Source organism: Gymnoscopelus braueri (genome assembly GCF_963280865.1).
Source record: "Gymnoscopelus braueri genome assembly, chromosome: 7".
Lineage (NCBI taxonomy): Eukaryota > Metazoa > Chordata > Actinopteri > Myctophiformes > Myctophidae > Gymnoscopelus > Gymnoscopelus braueri.
This window is the reverse complement of record NC_137608.1, coordinates 5,513,060-5,533,230: the sequence shown is the minus strand read 5'-3', so window position 1 is coordinate 5,533,230 and position 20,171 is coordinate 5,513,060. Positions and strand designations below refer to the sequence as shown.

Here is a 20,171-nt window from a genome sequence, read left to right as displayed (position 1 = left end):
ACCTACTAAGTTTGGGTAGTTTAGCATGCTGGGAACTGGAGTTATGGCTGTTTAAAGCCCACCCAATAGGAACACAGATGGGGTGGGGCTTAAGCAATTACAGCCTGTCCCAATTGGCCGTCTAAGTGCACCTAGCAAGTTTCGGAAGTTTAGCGTACTGGGAACTGGGGTTATGGCTCCAGTTTATGTCCACGATACAATTCTTAAAGCTGCAAGCAGCGATTGCGGGCCCTCGCATCTCTGTCCACGATACAAGTCTGTATGGCAATCAGCTGAAAAGTTAGGCTACATAGCTTAAGCGAGTACAGCCTGTCCCTATTGGCCGTTTAAGAGCATCTAGCGAGATTGGGAAGTTTAGCATGCTGGGAACTGGAGTTATGGCTGTTTAATGCCCAGCCAATAGAAACACAGAGGGGGCGGGGCTTAAGCAATTACAGCCTGTCCCAATTGGCTGTTTAAGTGCAGGGCCTTCACTCGGTAGAACCAATAGAAGCCATAGATACATACCCTATTATCATTAATTAAAATAATTAATAGGATCACATTTTACTAAACGCATATCATGGCGGGGTTAAGTAACTGAAGGACAAGGACTCTCAACCAAATCAAGTGACGCGACTCACAAGTCTGTGTGACAAACTGTTCAAAAGTTATGGCAAAAAATAGGAACAATCAAACGGCCGTAGGAACATATTGCCCAGGTCCTTCAGCTTACCCATGTTCTCGTCCCTGTCATGGATCTGCCTCGGCAGCCTCATGCAGGCCTCCCTGGCTGCGTTCTGTCCCGGCTCTTTCTCCTGGACCGTCTTGTAGTCTCCCAGAGCCTCGTCCAGCTTGTCTGTCTTCTCGTAGAGCTCGGCCCTCCTCAGGATAGCCTGCACGTTGTCCGGGTTCAGCTCTACGGCTCTGGAGCAATCGGCGATGGCCTGATCCTTCAGATCCAGGTGGATGCGCGCGGCGGCCCGGTTGGAGAACAGAACCGCCCTGTCGCTGCTGAAGCACACCGGGCATACGCCCAACGCCTCCGTGTAAAAGTACTCGGCCACCCGGTGCTCCGCGGCTTTGAACCGACCGTTGCCTTCCTCTTTCAGAGCCAAGCTCTCCTGTCGGCGACTCTCTCTCTCCTCTTCGGTCAGGTTCTTCTCCGCTTCCCTCAGGTAGTCGTCGTCAAACTCCGGAGGAGCCTTGTTCTTTTCTACCTTCGGCGCAGCTTCAATCTCATCATCCCAATGTAGTTCCTCCTCTGTGGCTCCCTCATCAGTTCTCTCCTCCTCTCCTGTGTACCAAAAGTAAAAGTACTCATTAGGTACAATGTCCCATTTCAAGTTTTCAAAATGTATAAAAATCTTTTGAAAATAGCAGATATACAGGCTCACGACGACGCGTTGCTATTTTCAAATAGCCGAAATAAATAGAGCTTAAGTGGGTAATGCATGTTTAGTAATACAAATTAAAGAGAGGCAGTGAGGCAGAGAGAGAGAGGCAGTGAGGCAGAGAGAGAGAGAGAGGCAGAGAGAGAGAGAGAGAGGCAGAGAGAGAGAGAGAGAGAGGCAGAGAGAGAGAGGGAGAGAGAGAGGGGGAGAGAGAGAGAGAGAGAGAGGGGGAGAGAGAGAGAGAGAGAGAGAGAGAGAGAGATGAGAGAGAGAGAGAGAGAGAGAGAGAGGCAGTGAGGCAGAGAGAGAGAGAGAGAGAGAAGAGAGAGAGAGAGGAGAGAGAGAGAGAGAGAGAGAGTGAGAGAAGGGCAGAGAGAGAGAGAGAGAGAGAGAGAGAGAGAGAGAGAGGAGAGAGAGAGAGAGAGAGAGAGAGAGAGAGAGAGAGAGAGAGGCAGAGAGACTACTCTAGATCACTTGTTCACAAAACATTTACCAATAGTTTTCTTTTGTCTTCTCGGAATGGAAACTATTCGATTCTACAAGCTCACAACGCGTTGCTATCTGAAAAGTTGTGAGATTGTAGATTTTTTTTAATTGCACATGTCTGAATTAACAGGGTCATGTTTTGTACAATGCAATTTAAATGTAAACTGTAATGAGTGGGGTTTGAACCGGGAACCTTCGGCACATGTGAGGGCTAACACTTTACTGATTGAACTATTCAATCCACAGCCTTTGTCAGTGAGAAAGGAGAATCCAACAAAACAAAACAAAAGGGGGAATGAAGTATGTCATACATTGAAAATAACTACCCTCAAATAAGCGTTTCATGTTTATATTTAACAATTGCACATTTATTCATTGATACAGTCATGTTGTGTGCAATGCAATTGAGATGAAGTCTGTATGAGGCGGGACTCGAACCGGCGACCCTGTGGTTTCAAGGCAGATGATTAAGCGATCAAGCCATTGGACCAACAGACCTGAACTGGTGAAAAAGGAGCTCACACATTTGACACAGTTTCACACAAATTGCTCAGAAATCCTCGGTTTAAATGTTTTTCAAACTGCTCAATATGGCGTCAAATCTAAGGGCGGAGCTTACTGGTCAAAGTGATAGATGTGTTCCTCATGAGTCAGGCACATCTGTCTCGAGGATTTATTAGCTTAGACAAGGCGTACGCGAACGCATGTATACGCAAGGTGTGCGCGACACACGGAAAGATGCGCAAGACCATCAAACCACACCCTTCCCATTGAAAAGCATTGGCAGAATCCACCCTCTCATTCATAGGTAGAATTAAAGTGTGGTGTGACCGTTCCCAATTGGGTGCCCCCCCCCTTATCAGTGAACAACCAAAAGGACAATGTGAGTAGGCTACATATTCTTGTACATATTTTTCACTCTTCTTACAGTAACCTGTAAGCTGATTGTATGACGTTCTGTATAGTAGTTGTGTATATCTGTCTGTCTCATATGTCATCATGATTTGTGTGCATGGGGATCTCATCTTAAACAAGCTCAGTGCTTAATCCAGTTTAGTAGACCTTGTATTGTGAATATGTACTTCCATGTAGGCTACTGTTGTTCTCATGTCTTACTAAATAAATTACATCAATCAATCAATCAGTGTCAATCAGAATCAAGTGTCTTCAAGCACTAAGCAGCACTTGTGTTTTTTGTAAAAAAGTAAAAATACCTCAAAATATAAGTACAGTACTTGAGTATAAGTACTTAGTTACTTTCCACCACTGGGGCTACTCTATGTTCAATCAAATCATGCATAATTTGCAATAGACATTATTTCCAGACTAGCCCTGAAACATGACTGTCAACCATGGCTATTTGCAGACCATTTCCCAAAGAACATATCCAATTTGTATTTATTTTTAATGTTTTGATTATTGGTGGGGGAAAAAAGCATTGATCACACTTACCTTGATTTTTTCGAATAAAATACTGTGTGAGGCTTAAGACTTTCTCTTCAGAATAATGGCTATTTTTGCCCACATTCCACAATACCTCCGCCTTGCCTTTCAATTTGACCAACAGCCACTGGATGTGACAATCCTGAGCAAGATTCAATCTGATCTGACCAGAGACAAAGTCTCCATTTGTATAGGTGCCCTGGGCATTGATGGGGTTGTGGCTGACGCTGAATTTCATCACTGTTCCTGGCATTTTTAACCCATGAAAAAAACAAACAACAGATCAAAGCTTTTCTTTCTTCAGAGAAATGAACCCGACACACACAGATCAACGGGACAGCTTTCACTGTAGTTATGGTGTGGTTGGTTTCAATGCATCCCTGCTTACGATCCCATTGCCCGAAGGAACGGTGCGCTGTGATTGGCCAGTTTGGTTGCGACGATAGAAAAAGGGGTAGAAGTAACCTCCCGTCACCATGCTGTAGGGAGGGAGTGAGGAGCTGAAGAGGGAGAACACATTGTACAGTGGCAGTCACAATATGGCTAAACAGGGGCACACAATACAGGCCAGGGGCTTACAAGACACTGGAAGGGAAAACAGGACAGGGACTGAGGCATCTGACATGTGCTGTTAAAACATTTCAAAACTATGCCAAATTCAATTAATACAAAAAATTAAAAAAAGGATATTTTTCAGGGCAAGAAAAAAGTTTTACAAATATTTACTGTAAATGATCAGGCTCGACAACTGTCCCTTCTAATATCTCTCAAGGTATATTTCAGAAACTATGCTTCATTGAGGTAAACCATACATTTTGGCGAGATTGAGATGAGACGACGGGGCTTGCTGCACTTGAAAATATCTATAACTGAATCGTAGTTCAGAACTTCAGTTAAATCTCTCTCAAACGCTAGGAGACACAGACTAGGCGAGAGGTTGTCATTGTACTTCTGCGTGTACTTTTTATGCCAGGTGAGTACAGGTGATGGCCCAGACCCCCACTCCTGGCACTCCTAGTACCCCATGAAGACGATGGCATACATGATTTGCATCACTATAGGCGCGGGTCGCTTTGCTGAATGGATACGGTAGTGATTGGCTGCCTGCCCGCGTGAATGACGGCCGCTGTCTGTCAGTCTTTTACTTTATTTTCTGGGGATGGCGAGATTTTAGTTGGGCAGGCGGCCGCCTGCCTTGCCTCTATGGTGGGTACGCCACTGATCTATAGGCCTTTAATAGCTTTTAAAAAGCACGAAATCTTGGCGTGCGTGCGTTTGTAGTATTTTAATATTACGTAATTTTCCATCAGGCACAAATTAGCCGCCTACTACACGTGCTTTGCGTGTACTGTGTTGTTGTTTGGAAGCGGAAGCGACAAATTAAAATGTAACCATAAAACACATTTAATAATGTGAATAAGCTAAAAAAAAAGACCAATCAGCTTAAAAAACAGTTGTAGAATGCATATATATATATATGGTTTACAGCTTGTAAATCAGCTATTTTTGCTATTTTGTTTTATTTAATTTAAGGTGCATTTAGTTATACTTAAGGAGACGGAGACTCGGTCGAGAGAGGCAGAGAAATGCAGATGGTGCATTGCATTGCACAGGGGTACTATCGTACTGGTACTATCGTATGGTCTGGCTATTCCCCAAATTGAGCTCTCCCCATTATCCAGCAGTATTTCAGACCATATACCTATCCTCTTCACTGCCGCAATTCCCTCATCAATAGCCAATAACCCCGCCCCACAAACCCAGTCACGCATGATAAACCACCAAACTGCATCTCAGTTTTCCGATATGTTTTTTGCCTCCCCTACAAATGTACCAGACCACAGCCATGGTCTAAATGTGGATGGTCTTATTTCAATATTTGACTCCACATGCACTGACATTTTAAACTTGGTCGCCCCTCTGAGGGCTAAGCGCACACGACCACTCACTGAACCATGGCTAAACGACTCTACTCGTATCCTCCGGCGCGCATGTAGGCGAGCGGAAAGAAAATGGAAAAAGGACAGTCTACATGTTTCCCTCCAGATCCTCCGCACCTGTTTCGCTGACTACCAAAAATCTGTCAAAATTGCCAAAACTAATTACATTTCAAACCTGGTCTCCATGAACTGCCACAAGCCACAGGTTCTTTTTAATGTTTTTAATTCTCTGATTAATCCTCGTTCTACATCACCTGTCGTGCCATCATCAGCTCTCTGTGAGAAGTTTTTTTTATTTTATTGACAAAATTGATAACCTCAGGTCAACTCATATGTTTGTCACACCTGCACCCCTCCCACCATTACGTCACGCCGTCCTTGATACCTTTTCACCTATATCTCTGTCATCACTCTCTGATACTGTTAAACACCTGCGACCCACAACCTGTCCCCTTGACACTATCCCCTCTCGCCTCCTTAAGGACGTGTTCGACTCTATTGGGCCCACTGTGCTGGTTTTAATAAACTCAAGTCTCTCCTCAGGATGCGTCCCAGCTGTTTTCAAACAAGCAGTGGTCCAGCCCCTTTTAAAAAAGAAAAACCTGGATCCCACTGTTCTGTCAAATTTTAGGCCCATCTCACAACTCCCATTCCTCTCGAAGGTCCTAGAAAAGGTTGTCTACGCCCAGCTCCAGTTGTTTTTATCTACAAACAACATCCATGAAAAATTTCAGTCTGGATTCAAGCCTGGCCACAGCACTGAAACCGCCCTTTTAAAAGTTTTTAATGATCTACTCCTATCTGCTGACATTGGTAAATCTGCTGTCCTGGTGCTGCTAGACTTGACCGCTGCCTTCGATACAATCGACCACAGAATCCTCCTATATCGATTGGAACATTATGTAGGCATCACAGGCACCGCCCTCAAATGGTTTGAATCATATCTAGCTGATAGGAGTTTCTCCATTCGGCTAGGTAATTACACCTCTACTAAGGCCCCTCTTACCTGTGGTGTCCCCCAAGGGTCGATCCTGGGCCCTATCCTCTTCCTGCTCTATCTATTACCCCTAGGATCCATCATAGAGAAATACAATATATCCTTTCACTGCTTCGCTGACGACATCCAGCTATACCTGCCCCTAGAAACCACCTCCTCAAACTCACACCAACCCCTGCTCGACTGTCTAGCAGACATTAAAGATTGGATGGACCAAAACTTTCTCGAATTGAATGAAAATAAGACGGAAGTCATATTCTTCGGCTCCGGCTCCTCCGTCCCTCCACCCGGCTCCCTAGGCCCCCTAAGCGCCAACATTCACCCCCACGTCAAAAACCTTGGTGTCACCTTCGACACTGATTTTAAATTTGACAAACAGGTCAGCTCCGTGGTAAGTGCCAGCTTCTTCCAGCTGCGCCTGTTGACAAAGGTCAAGCCTTACCTCTCTCCCAGTGACCTTGAAAGAGTGATCCATGCCTTCATTTCCACCCGGCTGGATTACTGCAATTCCCTCTATATCGGCATCGACAAATCGCTCTTAAAACGATTGCAGCTCATCCAAAATGCCGCTGCCCGCCTCCTTACCGGTACAAAGAGGCGGGACCATATTACTCCCGTCCTGGCCTCTCTCCACTGGCTCCCGGTCCGTTTTAGAATTGATTTTAAGATTTTAACGCTTGCTTTTAAAGCATTTAATGGGCTAGCCCCCCCTTTCCTCAACGACCTCATTAATGGATATATTCCACCCAGACCCCTAAGGTCGGCCGATCAGTTGCTACTGATCGAGCTCGCAACCAATAAAAGGTCTAGAGGCGACCGAGCCTTCGCTGCGGCCGCCCCGAGGCTCTGGAACAGCCTTCCGTTTAATATACGAGCCTCTCAGTCCATAGACATTTTTAAATCTCTACTAAAGACCTATTTCTTTTCCATGGCTTTTGAAAATAGTTAAACAACTACACCATAATTATCGTTTCTACCTCACTATCTTTTTTTTTTTTTTTTTTTTTTTTTTTTTATCCCGCGATTTTTGTAACCCATTTTTTCACCCGGTGCCAATTTCCTAAGTGATCCTGGGCGCTACACCAGCCCTGCACCAGCACTACACCAGTCCCCCACAGTAGGGAGGCCAGGGCCGAGCTCATGCTTCCTTCAATTCATGAGAGCCAACTGACCTTCTTGTCACCTGACAGGGGGGAGTTTCCCTAATTGGACGTAGCGTAGTTATTCCAACCAGTTCCCTTCCCCTCCATCAGGCGCCGTGGCTGTCATGGGGGAGGCGGTATAGTGACCAGGATTACTACATGTTTTTGTGAGGGTATTAACTACCCTAGGAGACACGGGGAGAACATGCAAACTCCACACAGAGTAGGCCCTTTCGCCAACCCCACCTAGGGTATGGGCACTGATGACGCGGAGGAGAAGACACGCCCCCAGTGCCCACAGCGTCCCCGGCGGGAATCGAACCCAGGACCTTCTAGCTGTGAGGCGACAGCGCTACCGACTGCGCCACCGTGCCTCCGTCTACCTCACTATCTTGTTATCCTTTTCTTAATCAGCGCTTGCATTTTGTATTTTGTATTTTATATTTGCACCGTACGTATTGTAACATTGTTGTTTTGATGTGTTGTATAGCACTTTGGTTGGCCTTGGTCATTGTAATGTGCTTTATAAATAAAATTTGAGTTGAGTTGAGTTGAGAGGTGTGTCGTTGTGTTAGCAAGACCAGGATTTAACTTCATTTAAATCAGCACAGTGTAAGCACAGTGTAAGTTAACGTCAGTCAGCGGCATCTTCATAATAGATAAATACACATTCAGAACAGAAAAAAAATATATATATACATTTTTTTCCCTCTGTTTTTTTCTGGCTTTCGGGCTTAACAGTCGGGCCCAGTTAGGGCCGAGCCTTAATTTTCAGGCCCCTTGAGAACTCTACGTGGCCGTTGTTTAGCAGAGTGGAGTAGGTTGTGTGTTGGCTCCATGTGTTGAGAGTGATATCTCGGTGATCAGTCCGGTTTGAAAAACAGCAACGCACAGACAGTAGGACTAACACGACCACATAACATAGAACAGACGCTCTTTGAGCAACGTCAGAAATGGTCTGTCGCTGCAGTATATTAGCTTTGTGTGTATGGTTGAGACACAAACCGGGTTGTTGTAGAAAGGCAAACTTGTTAAAGGAGAGATCCGTCCATTTTAAGTGTTATCTTTGATGTGTCGCTAATCACTCACCATCATTGAAAGGGACGTTGAGTTATTTCAGAGAGTCCCGTGTCGTGCAGTCGACACATCAAAGATAACACTTAAAATGTCCGGATCTCTCCTTTAAGTTTGGCGTGGTTTTTTGTGTGCTCCAGCAGCACCTGCCTGACTGCTGGTCCGCACCTCCATCTTGCCTCCCCACTCCGCCCACTTCACGCAAAATAAGGCTTAAGTGGTTAAAACCAGGAAAAGACAACACTTAAGGTCCTTACACACCGGGGCGATTTTTTCGTGCGAATAATACGCTTTTTTTAAAAACCTTATAAAGTCAATGCAAGCGTACATGGCGTGAAAAAGCGGAAAAGCGAAGCGAAAAAGCGTCTTTTAATTATTCGGAACGAGTCCGAATTTTGCGTATATTCGCACATTCGCCGGTGTGTAACCGCCTTTAAGCCAAAATCACGACAATACATTATCCAAAGTCTCTGACTATATCAATATTGATATAATATCAATAAAATAATGATATATTGCCCAGCCCTAGAAACTACTACCTTTACATGACAGCTATCTTCAGGATTATATGGTTAATAAGTGATATTTCTTTGTTAAAATAAGTGTTAAATAGCTCTATATTCTGATAGTAATCATTAATACAGAATAGAGTGCTCATTCAGTAACAGGGGTCTGCCCGTCTCTCCAGCTCTTACGGACGACAGAGGAAGAGAAATACATTTTCAGACGGGTTGCCAATTTCAGCCAATGAGGAGAGAGTACCCATTCATCAGCTTCAATTTGATAGTATCCTGTATGAGTTCTCTATCCCGATTGGATAAACTTGGAATCCTGTGGCACGTTTTCAGCTTGTAAATCAGCTATTTTTGCTATTTTGGAATTGGAATCCTGAATTCTTTTTTTGCTATTTTTAAATTGGAATCCTGAAAAGTAAATGTTTTATTTAATTTAAAGTGCATTTAGTTATACTTGAGTTTACTTTATGAACTTAAATACAAATACATTGGACATTAAAAAAGTAATTCAATTAATATTATAGACTGAAGTAATTCAATCGGGTCATGTTTGCATGTTTTGAAACTTAACAGCTGAAATCAATAATATATCAGTAGTTCTTGCAGTATCTGATGTTAACCTGCGGGCCGCATTAAGTGAAGGTGGGGGCCGCATGTGGCCCCCGGGCCACCAGTTGCCCATGTACATGTATGTAGACTTACACCTAAGTGATATTCAGAGTACACTTTCTGTCAGATACATCCCCAGGAGCCGTAAGGGGGCGGGGGGGCGTCCACACTTTGAGTGGGGTTGCTCAATGCTGGCATGATGACGATGGGGAACTTGATTTGCGGGTCTGACGCGTACTTCACATCTAGATAAACCTGCAAAACACACAGTGATGTTTGATATCAACAAAACGTAAACGAAGTACATTCATTTAAGTACCATTTTGCTTGGTAACTTCACTTTTCTGGAAGATACTCCACTACATCTCAGAGGCAAATAGTGCTTTTTAATCCACTACAATTATTGGAAAACCTTTAGTTACAAGTTACTTTGTAGATTTAGATTATGATTACAAAACATTAAAGAAAAAATAAAAGAAACTACACTCTGAATATGGAGTAAAATAAACATGTATGGAGATCAACTTGCACTGATGTGTGTGTTTCAAGGAAAACTTGCTTGTCTTCCCTCTGCTGATCACTCTGTTTCTCATTCATTTCTTAGGAGCACTGCTCTCAATGAGGACATTATCACTTTTACAGTTAAAGCCAGGTTACAAATCCTTCCTACCAGACTCAACCTTTCCCTCTGGTTTCCCTGTACCCATGTACATCATTGTTTGCATCACACTACAGGGCCTGTTACAGAAACCATGTCACATATTCTGAATGGCTGCTATGCCTATTAAGGGCTTACAGCCACGACAGAATAGTTGATATCATAACAAAGGAGTGAAAGGACATATCCAAACATTTTACACAGTCAGTGAGAATGTACAAACCTGTGTCAAACCTTCCATGTTTCAACTCTGTACTGATAATCCTGAAATCTTTGCACATCTCTCTGCTAATACACCAGATGTTGTTGTCAAGGCTCCATATCAGTTTCCATTCTTGAAGTGGCCTGCACCTCTAGCTTAGAGAAAGCTTTTAAGACTAAAGTCGCTCCTCCATACCATCACAGAGCTAGGTTATAAGTGAAATCTACTTGTGTTTATCTTTGGCAGCCTACACTGTAGGTAGGACATGTACATAGCTTCCAACATTTGGGTTGCCAAAGCAAGCAGCTAAACGGCTTGCAAAATTTTGTTCAATCGCTTCTATTATTGGTAGCCGCCAAATATGGTGAAGAACATTTTTACAGCACCTTAAATAATTGTGTCCTTGTATTGTATCTTTTATGTGGACGTAAAAACATTATTAAGTGTGTGTGTGTGTGTGTGTGTGTGTGTGTGTGTGTGTGTGTGTGTGTTCTGGGGTCCCATTTCAAGAGCCCATTTCAAGAGCCCATTTCAAGAGCAACTTTCTTTCTTAAATGAAAAAAAGGATTTAATATTAAATATTAAATAATGAATTTAGATGAGCCCTGACTTAATCAGATTTAGGCTACGTCCTGTGTACTCCACATGATATTAGACTGTTTCAGACAAACAAACCAACTGTTTTACCCTAATTGACAGATAACTTACCCTAAGCCTGTATTCAACATTAATAATGTCGCAGTTGAGAATGGATGGAGTCAATTGAGGGGGAATGGTGATGGTCCTGGTGACAGTCTGGTGACATGAAGGTGGGATGACGTCCCCCACCTCTTTGATGAGTCTCTTGGTGAAATGCTTCCTACGCTGGGAAAGGCCCATCGCAAAGAAGCTGTGCTTTGTGTAAAGACAGTACTTGGGCTTGATGTCCCGGGACGAGTTGTTCTGGATGGAGGCCACCACGTTGATCCCCTCTCCTGGAAAACACACACCAGGGGAATCCCATTCAACTGCTGACAGTAAATGCACAAATCTCTGTAAGTCCGTCTGTTATTCACGTATCTCGAGAACCGTCCAAACTCGGCACGTGCATCACCGACGACCCTAGGGAGTTGAGTGCATGCCTGCACGGCGTTGAGTCGGTTGGATAGGCGGTTGTCCAAAACCGCCAATCTGACATTACGCCTATACTGTATATAGGCATATACTGTATGGAGAACCGCCAATCCGACCGTTATGCCCTATATCGTCATGTGCATAGATGAGACCGACCGACTTCAAACCCGGCATGCAAACCCCCAAACATGGAACTCCATATATGGGCATAGAAGGGACACAGACAGACGGGTACAACACGGGTACTCTGACAATGGGTACAATGGGTATTGCATACCTTGCATCGTTACCGACTTGCATCGTTCCCCTTATGACATGGTTACTTACAAATGACATCAATCATTGCAAACAAATTCTGCGATTATACAAAACTAGAGGTTTGGGCCACTACACGGCCCTCACATCTAGAGTTCGCACCTACATTGCACCACCGATCTGACCAATATGTCTGAGTCATAGTGTCAGGGGCTTTGCCCGTTGTCTCCGTCTGTCTGTGTCCCTTTTGTGACCATATATTCTGTCTGTCTGGCTGCCTGTGTCCCTTTTATGCCCATATATGGAGATTACTGACATCACCAGTATATGGCCATGTATGGGCATGCTCCCTTTTGATAGCTTGGGACCAGACAAATCTGCGAGTGCAAACAAAATTGCACTCTGCGATTTGGGTCTGGCACCGCTCCATAGAGAATCCATTTCCTGCTCCAGAAGACGTGGGGGACCAATCAGGGCCCAGTATTCGAATATGGGAGACTGTAATTGGTAGTTGGTTGTAGGTCTAACCAATTGCGTCGAGGGCCATTGTTTTGATTTTAATATCTAATATATTTAGATCATGTAATAATTGTGACAGGCCTCCTCTCACCGTGGCAGTATCCCATCTTGTCCAGGTTGACATCCATGGCCACCATTCCAGATGTACACATTTTCATATTCTTCTCCTTGGTGTCATGTTGTGGGGTCTGGGAGAGGAACCACAAAGGACACATTAATACACCATTCCTGACCCATTAATAGCAAACTAGCAAAAAACTACTGAAATTGAAAACTATGAAGTAAAAATAATAATACAAACAAATGGAAAATTCTAATCCATAATAGCCTTGATAAGTCAGCTCATACCATCAGTTCAGAGTTGACAACAGCTTTGGGGATAAAGGTGAGTTTGATGATGTCCATGTTGTCCAACAGTGTCTTGGGCCTGCTCATCCAGGCTTCCAGGGTGTACCTGATTTTACCGTGTTTTCCTTTAAAGGTGGCTGGCAAGTCCCTAATAGAAAGGATGAGAGGTATCAATCCGCCAGTTATTATAAATAGAGTGCAGTGCTAACTTAATCTCAACTAGGGCTGTCAAATGATTAATCCAATTTCGTATTATCATCAACTTTGTGGGGAGAAATGCGCAAACTATTGTATAATCAGGTAGCTCTTGTGCACATCCATGCAGAGGTGCTGGTAGGCAAGATAATGTACATGAAGACAAAAAACCTTCCACTGCTTCTCTCAGGATTGGAAGGTGGCGCCTCCCTGTGGTAGCACAAGGCAGAGAGAGAGTATTGATGTCATATTTTGCAGTGTTGCCATGTCTGCTTGCTATAAGTGTTATATATATACATGCACAGAATTGGCCGCCGTATTAGTATTAAGTACCAATACTTTTGTACTTTTACTCAAATACATTTTGAATCCCGGACTTGAGTATTTCTATATTGCAGTATTGATACTTTGTATACACACACACACACACACACACACACACACACACACACACACACACACACGCTAACCAGTGGTGGAAAGTAACCAAGTACATAACTCAAGTACTATACTTATCTACTCAAGCACTATACTTATCTACTCCACTAAATCTCAGAGGAAAATATTGTACTGAGAAATGAAGCATGCAGCCAAAAGCATAATTTCAGATGGAAATAGGGGGTGGAAAAAAATAAGTTACTTAACGCGACCAAGTGGTTAATACATGTATGGTTGCCGACAAGAAACACATATCTATAACATGTGTCACATGTCACTTGTAGATGGACGGGCATGGCTTGTGTAGAAGAATTATGCACTCAGTGTTATTAATCTGCAAAAAAATTTAATCTGAGTTAAAGGGATACTTCACTTTCGGGCCGGGGACACATTTAAAAAAAATATTAAAAATAAATGAAAAAAGTTATGGAAAATTCATGGCCCCCTCACACATTAGTAGGACACTCTAATGCGTGAGGGGGCCATGAATTTTCCATAACTTTTTTCATTTATTTTTAATATTTTTTTTAAATGTGTCGGCGGCCCGGAAGTGAAGTATCCCTTTAAGTCAAATATGCATAAAAGAACTGAATTTGCAATTGCCATCGCCTGAGACCCCAAATGACACCCTGCATGCAGCGTTGCTTGCCAAATCTTCCGGCTCTGATGGAGCCAACTGTTTGTGATATTATCCCCATACATGCACACACACAGACAGGCAGACAGACAGACCTGTTTCTAGAAAAGCCGCTGGAAATTCATACCCTTGATGCAAATACTGCTGTTCAGTACATCAGGGACACCGTGTTCCATTATGCCTGCTTGAAAACTAAGTTAACCACTCTATTCTTACAGAAACAGACTTGAGTTGCTGTCAGACTTGATTTTCTGACAACGGAGTTGTTCCAGAACTTTGCAGAAGAATATGATTTCAGCATGTAACCTCAAGCCCCCTGTATGCCCAGTCCAATGGTAAAGCAGAGCAATGTGTGCACATAGTAAAAAAAAAAAGCTGTCCAAGAAAGCACAAGAGAGTGGTTCTGATCCATTAGCTCTACTGAGTTACCGAGCATCAGCACTAGAACATGGACTGTCTCCTGCTGAGCTTCTGATGGAACGCAGGCTACGAACCACGCTTTCTTACACTGCAAAACAGAAGAGGCATACCATTGTGAGACAGAAACAGAAGTGTCTGCAGGGTGAGATGGTGTCATGCCAAAATATTATGATTTCAGTTCTAATAACCACAAGATGGCAGCATCTACTAGGCTACATAAGCCACACACAAAAACATTTGCAGACCTATGTAAAAGACAGACAGGATGTGCTGTATGCTACTATCTACCAGTCTAAATAAATGATGTTCAAAGAATCCACGTTTCTTCGTTGACAGATTACACATTACACATCGGATGAGACTTACTGGTCAACAGGAAACTGAAAGGTGAATGGATAGACGTGGCAGCCCGGGGCAACAACATTGCTATCTGAAAAAAACAATCAAACTCATTATCAAAAACAATCTAGTAGTAGTGAATAGTGGAGCGTGTCAGTCACATCCCATGTGAAAAACCCTTCATTCATTGTCATAGGCTACACAGTATATTAAGTGTACAATAGGTCCCAGACATTATACAAAACAAACTACAATATCTTGATGTTGTCTTTCACTGCACTTACATGGTTTCCCACGTTCATCGGTCAATAGTGGATGACCATCTTCTTCTGAAAAAACAAAACAATATAATGAATAATACTTGAAAAAACTATATATATACATATATATATATATATATACATATATATATATATATGTGTTTTACTTTACAATATATTTTCACAATCAAGTGAAAAGAGACAAGTATGCCAAAGTATTACTGATTAGAATAACATTGTATTGAATGGCCGATGTGAAAAAAAATTACAAATCTGTTTGTTTAAATAGACTAGGATTAGATCAGACACGCCCCTTTCCTATATAAACCCATTGGACCCGATTCACCAAGCTGGTCGTAAATATCAGTGTAAATAACGTGTAAATAAAGTGACTAAAGGAGGGTGTATTTTCTGTGTACGTCCCTGCTTCTGGTATTGTCCTTCTAATGTGTGAGGGGGCTGTGTTTTTTTTATACATTTTAATAATAATAAATGAAGAAAAAAAGTAATTGAAAAATGATGGTAAATGGACTGCATTTAAATAGTGTATATCTGTCTGTCATGTAATGTCTCCATGGATTGAGTACCTGAGGACCCAATTTGAAACAAGCCACTGCAGCTTTTCTGGCCTTTTCAATCCTATTTAGTTGACCTTGTAATGTGAACTGTACTTCCATGTGCCTTTTCTCTGCAAACTTCTAAATAGAGTATTCGATCAATCAATCATTCAATAAAATACACTTTTTGGCCAGAAAACAAAATATTTCACGGAGAGAAAAAAAAAAATCACACCCAGTGTGAAGAGAGTGGTGCCTTTGATGAGCATGTGTGCACGTGTGCTGAGGCAGCGTGTGTGTGTGCATGTCGTTAAGTGGCGCATGTGTTGCACGTTTGTGTTGAATTAGTGTGCAACTGGTTGCATATTTGTGTTGCAATTTTCTTTTATGGCCACATTTTTTATTTTAGACGTGAGGTGGGAGTGTTCCTACTAAGTAGAGTAGGCTTTCAACTCCATAAAACCGTCTTTGTTTTGGTGAGTAGCAGAAAGTGTATGTTCTATTTTTACTAAAGACGAGAGGCTGCGCGTGCGTGCGTGACGTCCCATCGTGTTGTTAAGGAGAACTCCTTAACGCTATGGACCGAGCTACGCAAGACCATCAAACCACATTTTCCCTTTTTTTCCCATTGAAAAGCATTGGCAGAATCCACCCTCACAGGTAGAATTAAAGTGCTGCGTGACCGTGCACTGACAGGGTGTCCCCGTGTCCCCCGGGTGTCCCCCGGGTGTGTACCCCCCCACCTTATCAGTGAACGACCAAAAGGACTAAAGCGGATCTACAAGCTCGCATCTGCATATGCACATATAGTAGGGGGTACTAAGTGAAAAATCGTTACGCGGCGGATAAAAGCATGAAATTTGATACAGATGTCCCTTGGGTCATCCTAAAACATCCTAGAAGGGGTGCCCAAAAAAATCTTAAACAGGAAGTGAGTTATGGACAAAATCCAAAATGGCCACCTAAACTGTTGACCGTTGACTCAAAAGACACCAAAAGAATCTCCAAAAAGCATAAAATGTGGCACACATGTCCTTTGGGTCATCCTAAGACATCCTAGAAGGGGAGCCCAAAAAAATCTGAAACAGGAAGTGAGTTATTGACCAAATTGAAAATGGCCGCCTAGTGTTGTCGATTGACTCAAAAGACAACTAAAGAATCTCCAAAAAGTATAAAATGTGTCACACATGTCCCTTGGGTCATCCTAAGACATCCTAGAAGGGGTGCCCAAAAAAGTCTTCAACAGGAAGTGAGTTATTGACTAAATTGAAAATGGCCGCCTACAGTGTTGGCGATTGACTCAAAAAGCCTATAGAATCTCCAAAAAGTATACAATTTGGCACATATGTCCCTTGGGTCATCCTAACACATCCTAGAAGGGGTGCCAAAAATAATCTGAAACAGGAAGTGAGTTATTGACTAAATTGAAAATGGCCGCCTACAGTGTTGAAAGATGATGCAAGATACCTACAGAATCTCATAAAAGCATGAAATGTGGTACAAATGTCCCTTGGGTGATCTGAACGCATCCTACAAGGGGTGCCCAAAAAGGTTTTAAACAGGAAGTGACCGCCTAAAAGCAGTTGACACAAAATAAAACATAAGGGGACGTCATAAAAGTGTATAATTTGGTACGTACATTGAGTGCTTCTTAATATATCCTAGAAGGGGTTATTTATTTGTTTGCTTGTTTATTAAACTTTTTAGGAAGGGACCATGTTGAAGAAATTCTAAATGGCTGTTTAAACAGTTGACCATGGCAGTCTGCATATTATGCAGACTCAATACGACAGGTTATGCAGTGCATAACTTGCCGTATTTTGTAGTCTACCTTCTGTTTTCATTTCTACATCACTTATTTATTTTACTTTCTGCATAATTTTTTTATTGTACTCTTTGAATCTTCTTTATTTATCTAACTCTCTGCATATTCTTATTTATTTTACTCTGCATCTTATCTTACTCTGCATATTCTTATTTTACTCTCTGCATCTTATTTATTTTGCACTCTACATCTTCTTGCTTGTTTTACACTCTATCTTCTCATGTATTTTCTTCTTGATCATTACTGTTTTTTTGTGATTAGTGTTTAGTAACTACATGTATTCATGTGTGCCATTTCGCAATTACCAGCACATTGGCATAATGCTCTGCAAGGTAACCCAGCATCCCGGCATCTACACTTTCTCGAACAGAAGGGCTCAGCTTTGCAGCCACACTTGAGTTCTCTACAAACTTAAGCAGCCTCTGGCAAGAGTGTCCATAAAGGTGTCCACGAATCAGCGACTTTAATTTATTTGTCAGGAGATGGTAGAGATTGCATAGCTTTCAGGCTTCTGGACCAAATGCTAGATTGGCTGCTCGATTTGAATATTGTAGCAGTGCAGCCCGTGTGGGAGGAGTGTTTTCCATTGAGAGACTATTCAAACTTTTTTTGGCACCCCTTAGGATGCATTCAGATCACCCAAGGGACATTTGTACCAAATTTCATGCTTTTATGAGATTATTTTTTATGAGTGTCTTTTGCATCATCTGTCAAGACTGTACACAGCCATTTTCAATTTAGTCAATAACTCACTTCCTGTTTCAGATAATTTCAGGCACCCCTTCTAGGATGTCTTAGGATGACCCAAGGGACATGTATGCCATTATGATATTCTTTAGTTGTCTTTTGAGTCAATCGACAACACTGTAGGCGGTCATTTTCAATTTTGTCAGTGACTCACTTCCTGTTTAAGATTTTTTTGGGCACCCCTTCTGGGATGTCTTGGGATGATCCAAGGGACATGTATGCCAAATTGTATGCTTTTATGAGATTCTTTAGTTGTCTTTTGAGTCAATAGATAACACTGTAGGCGGCCATTTTCAATTTTGTCAATAACTCAGTTCCTGCTTAAGATTTCTTTGGGCACCCCTTCTAGGATGTCTTAGGATGACCAAAAAGACATGTGTGCCAAATTGTATGCTTTTATGAGATTCTTTAGTTGTCTTTTGAGTCAATCGACAACACTAGGCGGCCATTTTCAATTTAGTCAATAACTCACTTCCTGTTTCAGATTCCTTTGGGCACCCCTTCTAGGATGTCTTAGGATGACCCAAGGGACATATGTGCCACATTTTATGCTTTTTGGAGATTCTTTTGGTGTCTTTTGAGTCAACGGTCAACAGTTTAGGTGGCCATTTTGAATTTTGTCCATAAGTCACTTCCTGTTTAAGATTTTTTTGGGCACCCCTTCTAGGATGTTTTAGGATGACCCAAGGGACATCTGTATCAAATTTCATGCTTTTATCCGCCGCGTAACGATTTGGCCATTTTTTGTGCTTAGTACCCCCTACTAATATACATCATGATCTTCGAAAAGATGTTGATAAATGTAGACAAAATGTTGACAAATAATGCTGACTCATTTCTTATGGGGGTCTTTCAAATGTGGGTGTGTGGCCAAAATACAGATCAATTTGGGAGGGGTCCTTGACATGACATTTGAGAATCACTGTTGTATTTTTATTTCAAGGACCTCCATAACTCTGAGAGAGTCGCCTACAAATGGAAAATAGGGCGAGAGAACAAATGGAAAATAGGGCTTAGACAAAGGAGACTCTTTGTGTTTCCTACCAGAACTGCTGCCGCCGGTCAAATTATTGGCTTTAACAGGAATGCGACAAAAACTAAAACATATCCATGAATTCAAGTCTCCATATGGGGTGACTAATCGATAGAAAAAATGTCATTTTGAGGGTGAACTATCCCTTTAAGGTGCGGTGTGACCGTGCCAAAAGAACCCACGTTTACCAGTAAAAGCTAAAGCTCAGCACTTGGGTTTTTTGGGGGGTAAAAAGTTAAAGTACTTCAAAACTGTACTTAGTAGAGTGAGTAACTAAATGTACTTAGTTACTTTCCACCACTGAGGCTACTCTGTGTTCAATCAAATCATGCATAATTTACAATAGACATAATCTCCGGACCATTTTCCAAATCATACTTGTATTCTTTATTTTATTACATTTTTTAACATTTAGAGAATGGAGGTGAAAAAACAACAAAAACAGCATTGATCACACTTACCTTGATCTTTTTGCTCTCGAATAAAAAACGGTTTGAGGCTGTAGTATTTCTCTTTAGAATGATAGACTCCTGATTTGCCCTGATTCCATATCACCTCCGCATTGCCTTTCAATTTGACCATCAGACTCTGGATGTGACAATCCTGGGCAAGATCCATATTGATCTGACCAGAGATAAAGTCTCCATTTGTCCAGGTGTCCTGGGCATTGATGGGGTTGTGGCTGACGCTGAATTTCAACACGGTCATCATTTTTAACCCATAAAAAAAAACAGATCAAAACTTTTCTTTCTTTGGAGAAAAATGAACCCGAAACACACAGATCAACAAGACAGCTTTCACTGTAGTTATGGGTGTAGTATCTTGTGATCCCATTGCCCGAACGAACGGCGCGCTGTGATTGGCCAGTTTGGTTGCGACGATAGAAAAAGGGGAGGAAGTTAACCTCCCGTCACCAGTTCTAAGGGCGCGTTCGAAAATTACGCACCGGAGCACACTCGCCTATTAGTTTGTATTGGCCAGTGCGCTCAGTGCTGTATTTTCGAAAGCACCTGAGTGGGAGTATGGGAGTGAGGAGTTGAAGGGGG

At 42.4% G+C, this 20,171-nt stretch overlaps 2 protein-coding genes across 2 annotated transcripts; both read right to left on the bottom strand.

Annotated features, from left to right (window-relative positions):
* Positions 1-124: 124 nt before the first annotated feature.
* On the bottom strand, positions 125-3,593 carry LOC308089556 (tetratricopeptide repeat protein 1-like). The gene is made up of 2 exons (XM_080434346.1): positions 3,312-3,593; positions 125-1,276 (listed from the first exon to the last, which is right to left on the bottom strand). Exons 1-2 carry the CDS (start codon positions 3,553-3,555, stop codon positions 651-653), a joined length of 870 nt encoding a protein of 289 aa, XP_080290472.1. The 5' UTR covers positions 3,556-3,593; the 3' UTR covers positions 125-650.
* Positions 3,594-8,590: 4,997 nt separating this feature from the next.
* LOC308088208 (arrestin domain-containing protein 3-like) lies at positions 8,591-19,893 on the bottom strand. Its single transcript, XM_080432616.1, has 8 exons — positions 19,587-19,893; positions 14,988-15,032; positions 14,739-14,794; positions 14,366-14,452; positions 12,675-12,878; positions 12,418-12,514; positions 11,148-11,413; positions 8,591-9,834 (listed from the first exon to the last, which is right to left on the bottom strand). Exons 1-8 carry the CDS (start codon positions 19,834-19,836, stop codon positions 9,703-9,705), a joined length of 1,137 nt encoding a protein of 378 aa, XP_080288742.1. The 5' UTR covers positions 19,837-19,893; the 3' UTR covers positions 8,591-9,702.
* Positions 19,894-20,171: the final 278 nt, after the last annotated feature.

Excerpts from the sequence above, each read along its gene's own strand:
- LOC308089556 (XM_080434346.1), bottom strand. The coding sequence starts at position 3,555 with ATGCCAGGAACAGTGATGAAATTCAGCGTCAGCCACAACCCCATCAAT. Across the intron at positions 1,277-3,311 it reads TTTTATTCGAAAAAATCAAG|GAGAGGAGGAGAGAACTGAT; the intron begins GTAAGTGTGATC and ends TTTGGTACACAG.
- LOC308088208 (XM_080432616.1), bottom strand. The coding sequence starts at position 19,836 with ATGATGACCGTGTTGAAATTCAGCGTCAGCCACAACCCCATCAATGCC. Across the intron at positions 15,033-19,586 it reads TCGAGAGCAAAAAGATCAAG|AAGAAGATGGTCATCCACTA; the intron begins GTAAGTGTGATC and ends TTGTTTTTTCAG. Across the intron at positions 14,795-14,987 it reads CGATGAACGTGGGAAACCAT|ATAGCAATGTTGTTGCCCCG; the intron begins GTAAGTGCAGTG and ends TGTTTTTTTCAG.